The 20793-nt window shown below is 39.5% G+C and overlaps 1 protein-coding gene across 16 annotated transcripts in view; it reads left to right on the plus strand.

Annotated features, from left to right (window-relative positions):
* The window catches only part of LOC131540449 (male-specific lethal 3 homolog), a 223412-nt gene that overhangs the window by 56651 nt on the left and 145968 nt on the right, over positions 1–20793 (plus strand). For 15 of the 16 annotated variants that reach the window (XR_009271275.1, XR_009271278.1, XR_009271276.1 and 12 more), the window contains exons 10-11: positions 18806–18964; positions 19153–19206. Coding sequence is in view for 11 of the 16 variants with exons in the window: in XM_058775266.1 (XP_058631249.1) it covers positions 18806–18964; positions 19153–19206 (213 nt within the window). In the remaining 5 variants the exon portion in view is untranslated. The remainder of the gene's footprint in view (positions 1–18805; positions 18965–19152; positions 19207–20793) is intronic. The other variant, XM_058775376.1, reaches the window with a different exon arrangement.

A 20793-nucleotide genomic window follows, 5' to 3' on the forward strand; every position in this document is an offset into this window, starting at 1 on the left:
CGCGCGCCATGAGTGTAGAATACGCGAACACTTTTTAATAAAACGTAAATTCGTCCCCTGCGATTTAAAAAAAAAATTTTTTTTTTTTTTGGCCAAATCAAGTGTTTACAGAGGATTCCATGGGCCAATGCAAATAAATCTAGATTTTTAATTCGAAAAGACACAATATTGTCGGACCTGACGTTTTATTCTTATCCAAAACAACTAGATGCAATGATACATACAGTATCTACACTACCAGTCAAAAGTTTTTGAACAGTAAGATTTTGAATGTTCTTTTAAAGAATTCTCATCTGCTCATCAAGCCTGCATTTATTTGATCCAAAATACAGCAAAAGCAGTAGTATTGTGAAATATTTTTTACTTTGCTGCTCAAGAAACATTTATTATTATTATTATTATTATTATTATTATTATTATTATTATTATTATCATCATCATCAATATTTAAAACAGTTAAGTACATTTTTTTTTCTGGATTCTTTGATGAATAGAAAGATCCCAAGATCAGCGTTTATCTGAAATAAAAAAGCTTTTGTAACATTATACAATATACCATTCAAAAGATTGGAGTCAGTATAATTTTTGTTTTGTTTTTAATGAATACTTTTATTTAGCAAGGATGCTTTAAATTGATCAGAAATGATGATAAAGAGATTTATAATGTTACAAAAGATTTCCATTTCAGATAAATGCTGTTCTTCTGAACTTTCTATTCATCAAAAAAACCTGAAAAAATTCTACTCCGCTGTTTTCAACAATAATAAAAGGATTTTGAGCAGCAAATCAGAATATTTGAATGATTTCTGAACGATCATGTGACTGGAGTTATGATGCTCAAAATTCAGCCTTTTCTGCTTTTGCTGTATTTTGGATCAAATAAATGCAGGCTTGGTGAGCAAAATACTTCTTTAAAAAAATTATTAAAAAGCTTATTGTTCAAAACCTTTGAATGGTAGTGTATATATGTGGTGGTGGGCCGCCTGGACCAAAAAATGTCAGGGCTGATTTTTTTTTGTCCCAGTCCAGCCCTGATCCGGACTTACTGTGTTTGACAGAAATAAAGAAAGAGAGAGGTGGGTTGGGAGGTAAAAAGAGAGAACGACTATTTCTGACCAAAGCTGGGAAGAGGGGCAAAAAAATAAATCAAACAATATTTACCTTTGAACAAACTCCAATGTCCTTGTAGCTTTCTCTTGGATTTGTAAGTTGAAGACAGTAGCTGGCTTTTAATACTAATCATCCAACCTCCGATTGTGACTTGCAGACAACAACAATAGTTAATATTCAGAAACATTATAAAATATAGGTATCAGCCTACACACTGTAACAGCAAAATACAGACAATCGTTAAGGTTCTCTCTGACAGAATAATAAAATGATTATGGTATGATTATAACTGTTAGAATAACTTTAGTGCACATTTCAATAAACCGCACAACAAATGGTAAAATAAAGCCCAGTCTATCACATAGATAAAAAAAAAATAAATCAGTGGATGATCACATATACCACGGACATTTGATTAGATTGCAAAATAACAAAAGTTAAACTTGAATGAACAAGCTTGCTAACTTAGTTAGCTGATTTGTTTACCGTTCACTGGATATGAAAATAAAAAAAATTGGATTGTTATTGGTAACTTCATTCAATAAAAAGATGTAACAGTGTGTAAATAATATCGTAGGCTAAAACTGAGTTTGATAAAAAAATCGCAATTACCTTAGTCTGTGAGTAGAAAAGCAAGCCAAATGCGCCATCCATTTTGATGCTGGTAGCTCACAAAAATCATCTTTAATTCTACTTCTTATTCTTCTTTCTCTCGTTAATGAAATATTGTAGATCAGAAATTTTAAACCTGCACGAGTGCACACCTCTTGACTTTTGATGGAAGCTGATGCGTCGTGCTCAGATGAGTTATGAGCAGGTTCAAGCAACAACGTCACACATCTGACTAGACTAAAAAAAATACTGTATTATACCGTTAAGACTGAACAATAGCTTGCTGTTAATATGTTATCATCATTTACAGTATTTAACTGTATTTACATAGAACGGTACAATCCAAGATGGCGGCGCGCTCAGACGCAGCGGCTTCTCCGGGTCCCAAAGACGGTGCTTTTATGTCTTTTAATGTCGTCTGTTCGTCTCCAAACAATGTCAATTTACCGCTAATTCATCGGGAGATCACTCCGGGATACATCTATGATCGCCAAAGCCTTTTGGACATCAACAACACATACAAACACAAACTCTCGCCGGCGGCTACTGAGAAGCTACGAGGCCTTTGTTTACTGCTGGAGCTGGACCTCGAGACCGCGGCCTCGCCTACTGACGCTACCCGCACAAGCTGCGTCGCAAGCGGTGTGAGAGAGGACGGAAGCGCGGTAAGCGCGGAGGTATACAAGCTAGGCTAAGGGCTAACCCCACAAGACCGGCTCTTCCAACACTCATGCTCTCAAACGTTCGCTCTCTGGAAAACAAACTGGACTTAATTCAACTCAGTCGGTCTACACAGCATGAGGCAAGGGATTGTTGTGTGTCTGTTTTCACTGAAACATGGCTAAACGACAACATCCCGGACTCCGCCATTCAGCTGCACGGGCTAACCTGCTACCGAGCGGACAGAGATTCATCACTGTCTGGTAAGACTCGCGGTGGCTTGTGTGTGTATATCAACAAAGAATGGTGTAACAATGCTGCGTTAGTATCAAAACACTGTTCATCGCTGGTGGAGTTTATGGTTGTGAAGTGTCGACCGTTCTATCTGCCGCGGGAGTTCACGGCCACTGTTATTGTCGCGGTTTACATTCCCCCATGTGCAAACGCTAAGGACGCGCTTCGCGAACTGTACAGCGCCATCAGCGAACAACAAACAAATAACCCCGACGGCTTTTTCATCATAGCCGGTGACTTCAACCACGCAAACTTAAAGACAGTTTTGCCAAAGTTCTACCAACATGTGAACTTTGCAACAAGGGGAAATAACACACTGGACTTTGTTTACACAACAGAAAAGAACGCTTACAAAGCCGAACCCCGCCCCCACCTCGGGTACTCCGACCACATCTCTGTTATGCTAATCCCAGCATACAGACCACTTCTCCAACTTGCCAAACCGGTTCAAAAACAGATCACGGTATGGCCAGAAAATGCTACCTCAGCACTGCAGGACTGCTTCCAGGACACAGACTGGAACATGTTTAAAGAGGTGGCCACCTACAACAACCACACAGACCTGCAGAAGTACACTGAAACTGTGACTGCTTACATCAAAAAGTGCACTGATGATGTGACAGTCACCAAGACCATCACCACACGCGCCAACCAGAAGCCATGGATGACAGCAGAGGTTCGTGGGCTGCTAAAGACCAGAGATGAAGCTTTCAGATCAGGAGATAAAGCAGCCCTCAAAACAGCAAGAGCCAATCTGTCCCGCAGCATGAAAAATGGAAAACGGTCATATGCTCAAAAAATCAATGATCACTTCACAGACAGCAGAGACACACAGAGTCTGTGGAAAGCCATTCAGACCATCACAGACTACAAGCCCCCGCCACAGGCCTGTGATGATGACACATCCCTCCCAGATACACTCAACCACTTTTATTCACGGTTTGAAATGCAGAATGACACACCTGCACAAAAACTGCCCACACCTCCCAACGACCAGGTGCTCTGTCTGTCTCCAGCCGACGTAAGGAAGACCCTATCTAGGATCAACCCACGCAAGGCTGCGGGTCCCGACAACATACCTGGCCGTGTACTGAAAGACTGTGCTGAACAGCTGACAGATGTCATAACAGATATCTTCAACACCTCGCTGAGCCAGGCAGTCGTCCCCACATGTCTCAAATCCACAACAATCATACCGGTACCAAAGAAATCACCTGTGTCCTGTCTAAATGACTACCGTCCCATAGCACTGACTCCAATCATAATGAAGTGCTTTGAGAGGTTCGTCATGCACAACATCAAAACCAGCCTCCCCAACACACTCGACTCGCTCCAGTTTGCATACCGTCCAAACCGCTCTACGGACGATGCAATCTCCTCCACCCTCCACCTGGCTCTTACCCACCTAGAAAACAAAGACTGTTATGTTAGAATGCTGTTCATTGACTTCAGCTCAGCATTCAACACAATAATTCCACAACAGCTCATAAATAAACTAAACCTGCTGGGCCTTAACAACTCCCACTGTAATTGGATTCTGGACTTTCTTACCGGAAGACCTCAGTCAGTCCGTGTCGGCCACAACACCTCGAGCACTACCACACTGAGCACAGGTGCCCCACAAGGCTGTGTGCTCAGCCCGCTGCTCTTCACGCTGCTGACCCACGACTGCACTGCCAAGTCCAGCTCCAACCACATCATCAAGTTTGCTGACGACACAACAGTGGTAGGTCTCATCAGCAACAATGATGAAACACACTACAGAGAGGAAGTGGCACAGCTGGCTGAATGGTGTGGCACTAACAACCTGTCCCTCAATGTGAGTAAGACAAAGGAGGTTGTGATGGACTTCAGAAGGAACTCCGGTGATCACCCCCCACTGACCATCGACAGTTCGCCTGTGGAGAGAGTCAGCAGCACTAAATTCCTGGGGGTGCACATCACAGAGGATCTCACCTGGACCACCAACACCATGTCACTCTCCAAGAAGGCACAACAGCGCCTACACTTCCTCCGCCGGCTGAAAAGAGCAAGTCTCCCTCCACCCATCCTCACCACTTTCTACAGGGGCACCATTGAGAGTGTGCTGACCAGCTGCATCACTGTCTGGTACGGGAACTGTACCGCAGCAGACCGCAAGACCCTCCAGCGGACAGTGAACACAGCTGCAAAGATCATCGGTGCCCCTCTCCCCTCCATCCTGTACATTTTCCTTACACGATGCTCCAGCAAAGCAAATAGTATCGTGAAGGACTCCACACATCCCTCCCACAGTCTCTTCCAGCTCCTACCATCAGGAAGACGGTACCGGAGCATCAGAGCCCGCTCTGCCAGATTGCTCAACAGCTTTTTCCCCCAGGCTGTGAGAGCCCTGAACTCAAATCACCCCGCCCCTCTCTGAAACTCCATACAAACCCTCTACCTCCTGAAACATGGACCATCTGAAACTTATGGAACTTTTTTTGTGCAATCGAAGTGTGCTACACACAGGTGAGTGGGCCTGTACAAACCACCTGTAGTAGCACACTCTCCTCCTCTATGCGCACTAGTCACTTTTCACACACACTGCTGTGTGTATACAAATCCCACAAAAAGACTCAGTAATACACATATGTTTACATGCTCATGCACTACAAATCATCCTGCACTATTCCCCAGCCAGCTGCTGACTCACAATGTTTCTCTTCGCACATGTACAGTATTTATCTGAAGCACTCGTATAGTTTGTATTGTTTGTATTTTTTAGTTTATCTATAGGTAAAATATTATTTTATATATAGCATATTTATAGTCAAATCTATCAGTAGGATAGTTGTGTATAAGTTTATATTGTTTTACTTCACTGCTGTATTCCTGTATTTATGTAGCACCGTGGTCCTGTGAGGCACGACATTTCGTTCCACTGTATGCCCCCGCATGTAGCGGAATGACAATAAAGCTCAACTTGACTTGACTTGACATTACTGTAGAAAATTTTCTGTATTTTTACCACATTTTTTTGTACAGTGCACATTGGATACAATTATTGGTACTCCTAGAAATTCTTATGAGTAAAATATATCTGGAGTATATTCCCATTCTTTTTTACAATTTTGAGCACTCCAGGGTGATTATGAACATGAAATTATCCAGCCATGGCTATTTCACAGAAATATAAATAGGAGGGAAAACAAAGTCCAAATTCCCTTAATCATCCATCACAATGAGAAAAACCAAAGAATATATTTCTGATGTGCAGCAAAAGATAATTGAGCTTCACAAATTAGTGAAGTGGCTTTAAGAAAAGAGCTAGAGCAGTGAAAATTCCCATTTCCACCATCAGGGCAATAATTAAGAATTTCCAATCAACAGAAAATGTTACGAAACTGCCTGGAAGAGGACGTGTGTTTATATCGTCCTAATGCACAGTGAGGAGAATTTGAGTGGCTAAAGACTCTCCAAGGACCACAGCTGGAGAATCTGGACAGTCTCGGGGTCAGAAAACCTTTAAAAAAAAAAATTGTCAAACAGCCCCTACATCACCATCACCACATGTTGTTCGGTGAGGGTTTCAAGAAAAATTCTCCTCGCTCATCCAAAAACAAACTTCAGCATATTCAGTTATCAGACACGACTGGAACTTCAAATGGCACTGGGTTCTACGGTCTTGGTGCACACAGGGATAAAAAAGTACCCCATGTGTACAATGAAATATACTGCTGTATTTTTGATGTTGTGGGCCTATATTTCTGCTGGAGGTCCTGGAATTAAAGCATCATGGATTCTATCAAATAACAACAGATAAAAAAAAATCAATATGTGACTGACTGAAATTTTATGGGCCATGTTTTGATCTTCCAACCATACAATAATCCAAACACAAACCTCAAAAACAACACAAAAATGGGTCACTGAGCACAAAACCAAGCTTCTGCTATGGCCATTCCAGTCCTCTGACCTGAACCCTGTAGAAAATGAGTGGGGTGAACTAAAGAGAAGAAGCACCATCATGGAGCTGGGAATCTGAAGGATCTGGAGTGATTCTGGATGAAGAAATGGTCTGTTTCGTGTAATGATTGTTTCATTTTTGTAAGCTGTGCCTTGATTTATTTAAGAGGTTTGTTTGTGACATCTAGTGGTGGAAAATGTTATTGCACTATACTCTAGGACGTAACTGGAGGTTTAAAAAGTTATAGAAGAAGAGACTGTGATCGGTATCTAGGGACGCGTTGTTGTTTGCTTTCAGTCCTTGTGGTAGGTACGACCATAAGTCACTAATTTTATTTTGAAAACATCTGTAATACTTCCTGTGTTAGTTTGGTGAAAAAGGGTCAATATTGACATGTTTAAAGATTGATGTTCTGTCCAGAAGTCCATCGCAGTCTGATAGCTAACATGCTAACGGAGCTGTGCAATCGCTTTCGTGTATGTGCACGTCATTAATGCGCTTTGATTGTTTATTTAGCTGTTTAAATATGTTAGTGAATGTTTATAAACATGGAAGTTGTATGTTATTTACAATATTTTGTAATCATTTTGTAATTTCTACCTTTTGTGATTTCTTTTTTAGTTTTACAAGAAAGTCAAGTAAAGTGTGCATCACGTGCGCAAGAAGAACGAGTGGTGGTGCTTTATTTCCGTTAACTATCTGTCAACGCTTTGGTTCGGAACACCACTGCCAGGGCGGAATATGGTCTCTGATCTCTTGTCAGGTGTTCTCTAACCTCATCAAGCATTATAGGAGAAAATTTAGAGCTGTTAAACTGACAAATGGAGTTTTCAAAAAGTATTGAATAAAAGGGTACTGTTAATTGTGGCCAATGTGTATTAGAGAAAAACATTTACTTCATAATGATATTTCCCCCCATTTTAAATTCTTATTCTTCAATGAAAGGTTATATATTTGTGAATTTTTAAATAAAAGATCTAAAGGATTAACAATGCAGATTAATTTTCACAGCCGCCTTTGATCATATTTACCAAGGGTACCGACAATTCTGGCCATGTGTGTGTGTGATATGTATATGTATATGTGTACAGTACATACATATACACATTGTATAATATATACAAATTCAATTCCACAGTAGTGATTGTAAACATGCTGGTGTTGACATGACTGCGGTGAATTCAGGCACCCTCACATGTTTTAGGTCATCACATTGAGATCAGTTCGTAGGCCAAATTAAGTGACTACTGATCGAGTTATAAAATGTGATTGAGCCGATACTGATATGCGGCTGATCAATCGGAGCAACCCTAACGTGTGTGTGTGTGTGTATATATGTATATTAGTGCTGTCAATCAATTAAAAAAATTAATTGCGTTAATCACAGTCATGGACAATCAATTAAAAAAATTAATTGCGTTAATCACAGTCATGGACTGTGATTAATCATGATTAATCACAAATTTAAAATACTAGGATTTACCTGAAAACGTGTTGAAATAAAGAAATGCATGACAAACTAGTTTAAGGAAACAGAACCTTTCACACTTCCGCCAGGTATGAGACATAATCCTTATTATTCTTTTATCATTATTTTTTTGTTTTTATTCAGCCATTATCAGCCTTTATACTGGCAATAAAACGTTTACTAAGCCACATCGCTTGAATCCCAGTATACATTTACCCAACTATTATCAAAAGTATTTCTAAATAAATACAACAAAATATTTTCTTACGACCTTACATGAAGTATTATAACAAAATGCATTATGAAGAAGAATTGGACCTGTTCTGCAGCTGCATTAGAGCTAATATTAGCATCATGCTTCATAAGACAATTTATGAGATTAATAGTGCACTTTTACTCAGAACTCCCTTCAAACCACCATCGAGTGTTTGTAATAACTTCCTTTTGCGATCACATGTGGAATTTGGTCATTTACTGTTGTTAAATTATGCTATTTATGGCCTTTTATATGGCTGCACAAATTAGCATTTCAGATGTACACATTCATTAAATCACATACAAATATCCTATCGTAATCGTGTGTTTATTATCTTACATAATCTATAGTGGCTGTTGTCATGTTATGCTCTGCTGAAACTCATGTTGTTTGATGTTACAACCACCTCTCCGTTCTTAAGTTGCCAGGTATACATTCCAAGTATAATACACATTAGTAAAAGGATCTATTTTAATTTTTAGTTGTCTATATACACCTTGGGCGGCCGCGGTACATTATAAAATTAGCCCAAAAAACTGCAACCCACGGCTCTGTAATTTCCCGCGACTGTATTTTCAGAATAGTCCACTTGTGCCGTTACCCTGGCAACACTGGTTCGCTGTAGCCTCATCACACAATGATAGATAACCTTCCATGCTGCGATGACGGGAAGAAGTTGGGGTCAAACCTTATCAAGTGATTAATTTGCGTAAAATTTTTAGATTAATTGCATGCGTTAACGTTGACACCCCTAATATATATATATATATATATATATATATATATATATATATATATATATACATACATACAGGTGCTGGTCATATAATTAGAATATCATCAAAAGTTGATTTATTTCACTAATTCCATTCAAAAGTGAAACTTGTATATTATATTCATTCATTACACACAGACTGATATATTTCAAATGTTTATTTCTTTTAATTTTGATGATTAAAGCTTACAGCTCATGAAAGTCAAAAATCAGTATCTCAAAATATTAGAATATTTACATTTGAGTTTGAATAAATGACCATCCCTACAGTATAAATTCTGGGTATCTCTTGTTCTTTGAAACCACAATAATGGGGAAGACTGCTGACTTGGCAATGATCCAGAAGACGAACATTGACACCCTCCACAAAGAGGGTAAGTCACAGAAGGTCATTACTGAAAGGTGTGGCTGTTTACAGAGTGCTGTATCAAAGCATATTAAATGCAAAGTTGACTGGAAGGAAGAATTTGGGTAGGAAAAGGTGCACAAGCAACAGGGATGACCGCAAGCTTGAGAATACAGTCAAGCAAAGCCAATTCAAACACTTGGGAGAGCTTCACAAGGAGAGAACTGAAGCTGGAGTCAGTGCATCAAGAGTCACCACGCTCAGACGTCTTCAGGAAAAGGGCTACCAAGCCACTTCTGAACCAGAGACAACGTCAGAAGCATCTTAACTGGGCTGTGGAGAAAAAGAACTGGACTGATGCTCAGTGGTCCAAAGTCCTCTTTTCAGATGAAAGTAAATTTTACATTTCATTTGGAAATCAAGGTCCCAGAGTCTGAAGGAAGAGTGGAGAGGCACAGAATCCATGTTGCTTGAAGTCCAGTGTGACGTTTCCACAGTCTGTGATGATTTGGGCTGCCATGTCATCTGCTGGTGTTGGTCCACTGTGTTTTCTGATGTCCACAGTCAACGCAGCCATCTACCAGGAAATTTTAGAGCACTTCATGCTTCCTTCTGTTGACAAGCTTTATGGAGATGCTGATTTCATTTTCCAGCAGGACTTGGCACCTGCCCACACTGCCAAAGGTACCATAAGCTGGTTCAATGACCATAGTGTTACTGTGCTTGATTGGCCAGCAAACTCGCCTGACCTGAACCCCATAGAGAATCTATGGGGTATTGTCAAGAGGAAGATGAGAGACACCAGACCCAACAATGCAGATGAGCTGAAGGCCACTATCAGAGCAACCTGGGCTCTCATAACACCTGAGCAGTGCCACAGACTGATCGACTCCATGCCACGCCTCATTGCTGCAGTAATTCAGGCAAAAGGAGCCCCAACTAAGTATTGAGTGCTGTAAATGTTCATACTTTTCATTTTCATACTTTTCAGTTGGCCAAGATTTCTAAAAATCCTTTCTTTGTATTGGTCTTAAGTAATATTCTAATATTTTGAGATACTGATTTTGACTTTCATGAGCTGTAAGCTCTAATCATCAAAATTAAAAGAAATAAACATTTGAAATATATCAGTCTGTGTGTAATGAATTAATATAATATACAAGTTTCACTTTTGAATGGAATTAGTGAAATAAATCAACTTTTGATGATATTCTAATTATATGACCAGCACCTGTATATGTATATGTGTATATATATATATATATATATATATATATATATATATATATATATATATATATATTAGGGGTGGGTGGTATGTAGTGTAGTGTCTACAATTATATATTTTGCCATTTTGTTTTTATTAACGCAGTACTGTGTACACAAGTTATTGACACGTAAAACCTGAATGAAGAAAGAGTGAAACATGCTCTGTTTTAAACAGAGCTGTGAAAAAGCTGTGAAAAATAACTAGATGCGATGTTCACCTTGACTGACACAGCTGAAGCTCATGTACAGAAAGTGTCGCACTGAGAGTCTCAGACAACATGCGACCACAAATTTGGGTTTTACATGATTAAAGTCAAGTCAAGTCACCTTTATTTATATAGCGCTTTTAACAATACAGATTGTCAAAGCAACTTTCCAATATCAAAATAGGAAAATAGTGTGTCAATAATGTAAAATGACAAGATTAAACACTCAATTTTCAGTTAAAGGCCTTTCATTATTGAATTCAGTGATGTCATCGTCCAGCTCAGTTCAGTTTAAATAGTATCTGTGCAATCAAGTCGACGATATCGCTGGAAATTAAGTGTCCCCAACTAAGCAAGTCAGAGGTGACAGCGACAAGGAACCAAAATTCCATCGGTGACAGAATGGAGAAAAAAACCTTGGGAGAATCCGGCATCCACTCGCCATCCAGTTTTTTATATCGACTATGCATTCCGTTAGTTTCTCAATTTGGTGTGTTTCACCGGGCCGCGAAGAAATATAGAGCTGAGTATCATCAGCATAATAGTGAAAGCTAAAACCGTGTTTTCTGATGATATTTCCCAAGGGTAACATGTAAAGCGTGAAAAGTAACGGCCCTAGTACTGAGTCTTGAGGTACTCCATACTGCACTTGTGATCGATATGATACCTCTTCTTTCACTGCTACAAATTGATGGCGGTCAGATAAGTAAGATTTGAACCATGCTAATGCACTTCCACTAATGCCAACAAAGTTTTCTAGTCTATTAAAAAGAATGTTGTGGTCAATAGTGTCGAATGCAGCGCTAAGATCCAGTAGCACTAATAGAGAGATACAACCACGATCAGATGATAAGAGCAGGTCATTTGTAACTCTGAGAGCAGTCTCAGTACTATGAAACGGTCTATATCCTGACTGGAAATCCTCACAGATATCATTTTTCTCTAAGAAGGAATATAATTGTGAGGATACTACAGGGCTCCCAAAATCGCTAGCTCGACGTCCCGGGGCTATTGTGTTTTCCAGTCGGGCTACCAAAATGTATCACCGCCTGCCCGATGGGCTACCTTAAATACAGATCTCCCGCGGGTCTTGTATCACACTTAAAGTTTTAAATACGTTAAATGGTATAAGAAATGTCTTAATTATAATTTCTAGAGGTCTTACAGTTGGGGACGGAAAGACAAGAGTCGCGAAACGGCAGTATTAAACTTCAAAAGGCAATGATGTCATTGAATAAATATGAGCGCTGCACGTTTCAAGTCAAAACGCGGCGCGGATGTCTCTATGTGAGTGTATCTGAAGGGAACCGACTGTCCTCAGAAATGTGTCGTTGGCAATTTAATTTAATTTTACCTATAATTCCTGATAAAGCAGCGTTTATGAGCGCAGAGCTGCTTTGTGTACAGCGTTTCCGGGGAAACCGCAATATTTCAGCGCTCCTAAAGCGACACCTCATGGCAGAGAATGAATTCGCATTTAAATCTTTCTTGCTGTTTATGGTCAGATCAATGCAAATATCAACGTTTTACGCAGCAAACACATAGAGTTGTAAATGAGAAAGAAGTTAATGTGCCTTCTAAAAATGTAAACAATTAAGACAGTAATATTTATAAGTTTTAAATTAACATAATACCTGACCATAATATCTTAAAATAAATTAACATGAAAACCTGTATCTGAACTGTAAATCATTTTATGGCTCAATACTGTATGTTACCATAGACATTGTCCAACCCTGCTCATTCTGTGTTAATTTTACTTGTGCAGCTCTTAAAATGGGTCATGAATTGCCTTAAATTTATTTTTAAAAATTCTGCGCAGACCCTATCTGATTTTCAATATTAAAAAAAAAAAAAAAAAAAAGTTTTATTTTTATTTTTATTTGGGCTAGTTAAATTAATTTTCGGGCTACCAAAATCTGAAGAGTACCTGCCCGAAGGGCTACCAGGGATTTTTAAATTTTGCGAGCCCTGTACTACCTTTTCTAGTTTATTTGATAGAAAAGGGAGATTCGAGATTGGTCTGTAATTAACTAGATCTTTGGGGTCAAGTTGTGTTTTTTTTTTAACGAGAGGCTTAATAACAGCCAATTTGAAGGTTTTGGGGACATATCCTAATGACAATGACGAATTAATTATAGCCAAAAGAGGATCTATGACTTCTGGAAGCACTTCTTTTAGTAGTTTAGATGGAATAGGGTCTAACATACATGGTGTTGGTTTAGATGATTTAACAAGTTTAAACAATTCTTCCTCTCCTATAGTAGAGAATGAGTGGAATTGATTCTCAGGGGATCTATAGTGATCTGATGCGATACTGTAGCTGATGGCTGCATGGTTACAAATGTATCTCTAATAGTATCAATCTTGGAAGTAAAATAGTTCATAAAGTCATTACTGCTGTGCTGTTGGGAAATGTCAACACCTGCTGATGCTTTATTTTTTGTTAATTTAGCCACTGTATTGAATTAATACCTGGGGTTATGTTTGTTTTCTTCTAAAAGAAGTAATTCTAAAAAGTAATCAGATCTAGCAGTTTTTAATGCTTTTCTGTAGGATAGGGTACTTTCCCGCCAAACAATACGAAATACCTCTAGTTTTGTTTTCCTCCAGCTGCGCTCCATTTTCCGGGCTGCTCTCTTTAGGGCGCAAGTGTGCTAATTATATCACAGTGTTGTACTCTTTTCCTTAATCTTCCTTAAGCGTAAAGGAGCAACTGTATCTAAAGTATCTAAAGTGCTAGAAAAGAGAGAGACCATAGTTTCTGTTACATCATTTACATGTACATTTATCATTTACATGTACATTTATGCATTTAGCCACAGCCATATCACCCTGCAGCCCAAGACCGGTTGCCCATGGAAGCTAAGCAGGGCTGAGCCTGGTCAGTACCTGGATGGGAGACCTCCTGGGAAAACTAGGTTGCTGTTGGAAGAGGTGTTAGTGAGACCAGCAGGGGGTGCTCACCCTGCAGTCTGTGTGGGTCCTAACGCCCCAGTATAGTGACGGGGACACTATACTGTAAAAAAGCACAGTCTTTCGGATGAGACGTTAAACCGAGGTCCTGACTCTTTGTGGTCATTAAAAATCCCATGACACTCATCGTAAAGAGTAGGGGTGTAACCCCGGTGTCCTGGCCAAATTCCCTCCACTGGCCCTTGTCAATCATGGCCTCCTAATAATCCCCATTCACTTGATTGGCTCTACGACACTCTCTCCTCTCCACCTGTAGCTGGTGTGTGGTGAGCGCACTGGCGCCGTTGTCCTGTGGCTGCCGTTGCATCATCCAAGTGGATGCTGCACACTGGTGGTGGTTTTGGGAGTCCCCAACAACAGGTTGACATGCATGCAAGGTGAAAAAAACACTTTCATTGTCTTAAAATACGCATTATTTTTTTTCCTTTTTAGCTCACGACTCCCAAACGGTTCGTTCAACAATTCATTTTTCCAAATCTGTGATGCTAATCTGTGGTGATTGGTCTGATGACCCAGTCTGTTGTGATTGGTCTTCTGCGTGCAGCGCATGTCAATAACGGAACGCCCATCGCCACTAAACCCACAGCTCGGTGGTAAACACCCAAACAGCCATGGTATATGCGTTAGCCCAATGCAGAAGCGCATTGATAAAGCACTGCAGTTTGTACACCAACGAATTGCTCTATTCTTTATCAGAACTCCAAATAATAACAACGACAAACATTCACTATTCATCGACACATTTCTAGACAATTGCGAGCGAGCAGATATTGCTGCTATCCGGTTAGATGGAGATCTACAAGCTGCGCGGAGCGAACACAACACACACAACTAAATACGTATTTTGCATGCTGCAGTACAGAGTACATGACAGCAACAGTTTTTAAAAGAATTACTCCTCTTCCAGAATTTCCTGATAATTTACTCACCCCCATGTCATCCAAGATGTTTATGTCTCCCTTTCTTCAGTCCAAAGAATTTATCAGTCACAACTTATCTAGCGAAACCATCTGTAATTTTCTTTAAAAAAAAATGTTTATACACTTTTTAACCACAAATCTTGTCTAGCTCTGCGAGGCGCATGCGTACTTTGTCTGTGTACAACGGTTCAAGACAGGGTATGTCTAAAAACTCCCAACACTTTTCTCCTCCAACTTCAAAATCGTACTACATCGTTGTTTTACCTTTTTTTTTTTTTTTTTGTAAAGGATGTTTGACCCTCCTTGCATGTTTACTTTGTAAACACTGGGTCGGTGCTTCTGCAGCGATGTAGGATGATTTTGAAGTTGGAGGAGAAAATAAGTTGAGAAAATTATTTTGACATACCCTAACTGTACCCTAACGGATTTACCCTCAAAGTGTAGAGCACAGCGTCTTCTCCATAGGAATCCGCTACAGTGTTTGAGGGAGGGGAAGTTCAAGTTTTCCCGGGTTTGCGCGTGCAACAAGTGGGTGGGCATAAATATGCTAATGTTTCATGTTGACGTCACCTTGAAACAGCTCAATTCATTTTAAAAACAACTCGTTTTCATGACTCGGAGTCGACTCTTTCTTTTGAAAGACAATAACGTTATACATGGTGCACTTTTAGATTTAAAACTTTGCAGGATGTTTTCATTCACTTAGAGCTGTGTTACACACTGCATGAAAGGTAATTTTCAAAAATCCATAATAGGGGCACTTTAAGACTTTATCTGCAGCCAGCACTAACTCTGATAGAAAATTAGCAAATTCTTTAATAAAATCTGTGTGGTGCCCTGGTGGTCTGTATACAGTAGCCAGTACAAACATCACAGGGGATTTATCATTAACACTTGTTTCTCTAAATAATGTTATACGAAGCACCATTACTTCAAAAGAGTTATATTTAAAAACTGCCCTCTGAGAAATACTGAGAATATTGCTATAAATTGTAGCAACACCTCCCCCTTTGCCTTTTGGACGCGGCTCATTTTTATAACAGTAATCTTGGGGGGTAGACTCGTTTAAAATAATGTATTCATCTGGTTTTAGCCAAGTTTCTGTCAAACAGAGCACATCTAGGTTATGATCAGTGATCATATCATTTACAAAAAGCGCTTTCGTAGAAAGGAACCTGATATTCAGTAAGCCAAGCTTTATCATTTGTTTCTCTGTATTATATAAATTTTTTATTTGTTGAACATCAATTAAATTGTTTTGGATGTTTTTTTGTATTTTCTAGTTCGGGGAACAGCCACAGTCTCTATAATGTGATATCTAGGTGAAAGAGTCTCTATGTGCTGAGAATTAACCAACTTCTGTGACGTGAGGTGGCTAGCAGATAGTCGGTTTAGCCAGTCTGTCTGCTTCCTGACCTGGGCCCCAGTTAGTCAAGTAGAAACTCTAACTGTGTGTTCACACCAGACGCAACTTGCGCGAATAAATCGCGCTATTCGTGCGTAGTTGGACGCTTGAACATTTTGAGTTTACTCGCTTCATTCGCGCATGAAATTCACTTCACAACAGACGCGAATTCACGTCAGGGAGGGGCTTCTGCCAGGCGGCTCCAGTCTCGTTGCGAAATGGCTGACATGGATTTTGTTGACTCTTCCACTTCTTTCTGCACACTTCCTCTGAATAAACACATCAACTCAATATGTATATACCTGTGTATATATAGCTCAAATTGAGTAAAGAGCGTTTTTTACAACTTACCAGATTGTCCGACCTCCTCACTCACTTTCTTCCAAGCAAGATCCTTTTTATTCCTGTTTCTGTAAAAGTACGAAGATGTATCGTACAGCTCCGGGTATCCGTTACGCGCGTCAAACGCCCGAAACGTTCAATTCGCGCCACAGGATATCTATTCGTGTCTTTGCATTGACTTAACATGTAAATCACTCGCGCTTAACGCTTCATTTGCGTCTGGTGTGAACGCACCATAAGACTATGTGCCATATTTCTAGAGAGAGAGAGCGGCACCATCTCAGGAGGGATGAAGACCATCTCTTTTCAACAGGTCAGGTCTGCCCCAAAAACTCGTCCAATTGTCTATAAAACCTATGTTATTCTGCAGGCACCACTTAGACATCCAGCCACTGAGTGACGACAGTCTGCTATGAATCTCATCACCCCAGTAAGCAGGGAGGGGGCCAAGGTATACAGTGTCTGACATCGTATTTGCAAGTTCACACACCTTTTTAACATTATTTTTAGTGATCTCCGACTGGCGAAGTTGAACATCATTAGCGCCGACGTGAATAACAATCTTACTGACTTTACGTTTAGCATTAGCCAGCACTGTTAAATTTGCCAAGATGTCAGGCACTCTGGCTCCCAGTAAACATTGGACTATGGTGGCTGGTGTCTCTATTTTCACGTTCCGTACAATAGAATTGCCAATAACTAGAGCACTTTCATCAGGTTTCTCAGTGGGTGCGTCACTGAGTGGGGAGAACCTGTTTGATGTTTTGATCGGAACGGAAGAGTCGTTTTGACCCACGACTATGCCACCTCACAGTCACCCAGTTGCCCTGCTGCGGGGGCTCTGTAACCAGAACCGAAAAGTGTACGGGACTCCCTGAGCTAGTCGCATCCAAAGCAGTATCTACAGCCCTCACATTCTTACTATCCTCAACTAAAGTTTGGATGCGTGTCTCTAGTTCTAAAATCTTCTCTGTCAGGCTAACTATTTCCCTGCATTTATCACATGTGAATCCCTCGTTGCCTACAGAGAGAGAGAAACTATACATGCGGCAAGCGGTGCAAACAACAATAGCAGGAGAAGAAGCCATTACTCACTGTGATTGATGAATGAATTCACTTACCACTGTTGTTTGATGAACTTGTGAAAAACGCAGCGAGAAAGAAATGAAACTGAGCGAGAGAAAAGAAAATGGCAATAGGTACAAATAGAAATGCGAATGGAACCGCGAATGACAAGCTAAGGAATGCTAACGCGCTGCACTCGCGGTTTTAGATTAAAAGATAGATCAAATTAGTTAGATTAGTTTGATAGATAATATCAAAAATATAGTGGGAATTAAGTTATATTTTATCACTTTAAACAACAGAGAGTGAAAGTAAGATTTTTCAACAGAAAAGCGAAGCTACACGGAGCTACAATCGCAAACCTCTCAGCAGCATGGCAGACAGGAACCGGAAGTCAATACATGGGATTAAATAGATTTAGATACAGTTACTAATACACCTGAAGTGTGTACACAGTAAGCCGTCTCTCTCAGACAGCATGTGATCATAATCATTTTAGTATGCTGTGGTGCTTGAATGGTCAGTTACGTCAAAATGCCTGTCATGTGGAGTATTCACATAAACAGTCACTTATGTGTTAAATTAACGTAAACAGTTATGAAAATTTGGTATATATAGGGTCCACAAATAAACTGGAGCAAAAATGATTGAATATGTCCTGCTATTCTATTCAAAATATCAACTACTACTTAATACAACTACTGATTGATTTTGCTCATTTGACCTGTGCTCTTGACAGAAATTACTGTAACTCTTTTTATCATAAACTTGTGGTCAGATATCAAATCTGGACTCCCAAATCTAAATCTTGCTCAAATGCAGTATGTTTGATGCATACAAAATAAACTTTTTCGGCCAAACATTTAGTACATCTCTAGTTTTTAATGCCACCGTAACTGGAATTTTGCATCTCTATATTCTGTTCTTTCCTACATTGTTGATCATCTACTTTTTAATGTCTTATTTAACTTGTGGTCAAGTGTATCTGTGTATGTGTGTGTGTGTGTGTGTGTGTGTGTGTGACAAGAGATAACATAAAATAGTCATAACATGTTGTAAGTCATCACATTTTAAGTGAAGAGATGCCATTTGAGACCTGAAGAGTACCTGAAATTTTACAACAGTTACTCAGATCTTGAAGCTAAAAGGGGCTTCTTTGTTTTCCCATTACAGCGAGGAGCTCTGTAAAGAAATGGTGGATGGTTTGAGGATAACATTTGACTTTACCCTTCCACTAATCCTACTGTACCCAAGCGAACAAGCTCAGTTCAAAAAAGTCAGCTCCTCCAAGTTCTTCCAGCCAATCATTGACAGCGCAACCTGCACCAGTAGGTAAGAGAGTAAACAATGAGTAAACTGTACTAAAGACATCAATTTGTTTTGAAATGCCATACTGAACTTAGGAAATAATTTGTTCATTTTTAACTTTTTTTTAATGGTTTACAAATATTGTCCTAATACTGTATTGGATCATTGATTTGACTTATTTATACTATGACTTGGGATTGCCATGATTTCAGATCTTCAGTAGCTGATGCAAATGCTTTGAGATGTCACTTCAATCATGCGTCATGGTATGCTACTAGCTAGTACTGTGATTCCACTTTTTTTTGCATGTATTTATATAGTGTTTTATACAGTATATTTGCATACACGCTCTACATTATCCAGCTAGGTTCTGTTCAGTTTTTGTTTTTTATCCAAAACTTACAGTCAGATCAATAATCTTGTTGAAATATTAATTGTCATTTAAGCTCCAACTGCGCAAGCAATCAAACAACAGTGACAAGGAATCTTGACAGAAAGGAGAAAAAAACTTTGGGAGGAACCAGGCTCATCTCCTCTGGTCTAAATTAACAAACATGGTGTGATTCATGATTCCAATCTCACAAGTTTTTTACATTTACATTACATTTAATCATTTAGCAGATGCTTTTATCCAAAACGACTCGAAGACAATAGAAGCAATCAAAATCAACAAAAGAGCAATAATAGCAATTGAGAGAGTGAATTGGTGGGTTTTTGTTAAATGTGAGCCAAAATCATCACAATTAAAAGAACCAAAGACTTAAACTACTTCAGTCTGTGTGCATTGAATTTATTTAATACACGAGTTTCACAATTTGAGTTGAATTACTGAAATAAATTAACACTTCCACGTTAATTAGCATTATAATTATTTTAAAATATTTCACTGGACAGAGATTGAGATGCTGCATGTCATACCAAACCTCCCATGGCAGGTGCATCGTCAGCTTGAGATCGGTTTATGAGATCAGCTTCTAATTTGCCATTAATGCCAAAGTATATGGAGATAAAACAACGCAAGTATCGATAACAGTATCGTTTGTATTGAAGCTTATCGGTAGTCCGGTATTGACCCAATTACGTACTGGTCTAAAAAATACCAGTTCTCGGTACCCATCCCTAACAGTGAGGAAACATTACAGTACAAAGCACATAATATTACAATAATAGTGCCTTTTATTCTTGTTGAAATGCGCTGGTGACGTATCATGTCTGCACAAACAGGGTGCACAGAGGTATGCAAATGCATATTTTGACAGGCAGGCAGGACAGCCTATCGTAATGTCTGGATCGAACGTTTTGATTGGACAAACATTTTATGATCCTATGCTTTCCACAGACGATATAAATACATTTTGTCCACTTAACTATTGGGATGTGAAGAGACTTTCAACCAGCATAACAAAAACATTTTTGAACCAAATCACCTACCCTGCCTTTAAAGCAATGATTACATTTTGTAATTATAATGATTGCATTCATGCTCCAGTGGCAGCCCCAGTCGCTCTGTGATGTGGTCCAGTGGTTCCCAATTCCAGTCCTCGCAACCCCCCAGCTCTGCATATTTTGCATGTCTCTCTTAGTTAACACAACTGATTCAGATAACCAGCTCATTAGAAGAGAGCTACGTGCATGAACTGCGTTCCGATTGATATGATCCCTACACAGTGTTCATTGCGAGGACTGAAATTGGGAACCGATGATGTGGTCAACTGGTTTGTAGGGAAAACAAGGAGTTCTGTCTTTGCATGCATGAAGCAGAGTCATCTTCAGCTCAATTTTGCAGAGCAGTCTGAAAGGCAGGCAGAGATAGGAGCTGAGGCAATGGGATCATCAGGTTGAAATAAAAGATA

The sequence above is a fragment of the Onychostoma macrolepis genome, chromosome 01 (assembly GCF_012432095.1).
Source record: "Onychostoma macrolepis isolate SWU-2019 chromosome 01, ASM1243209v1, whole genome shotgun sequence".
NCBI lineage: Eukaryota > Metazoa > Chordata > Actinopteri > Cypriniformes > Cyprinidae > Onychostoma > Onychostoma macrolepis.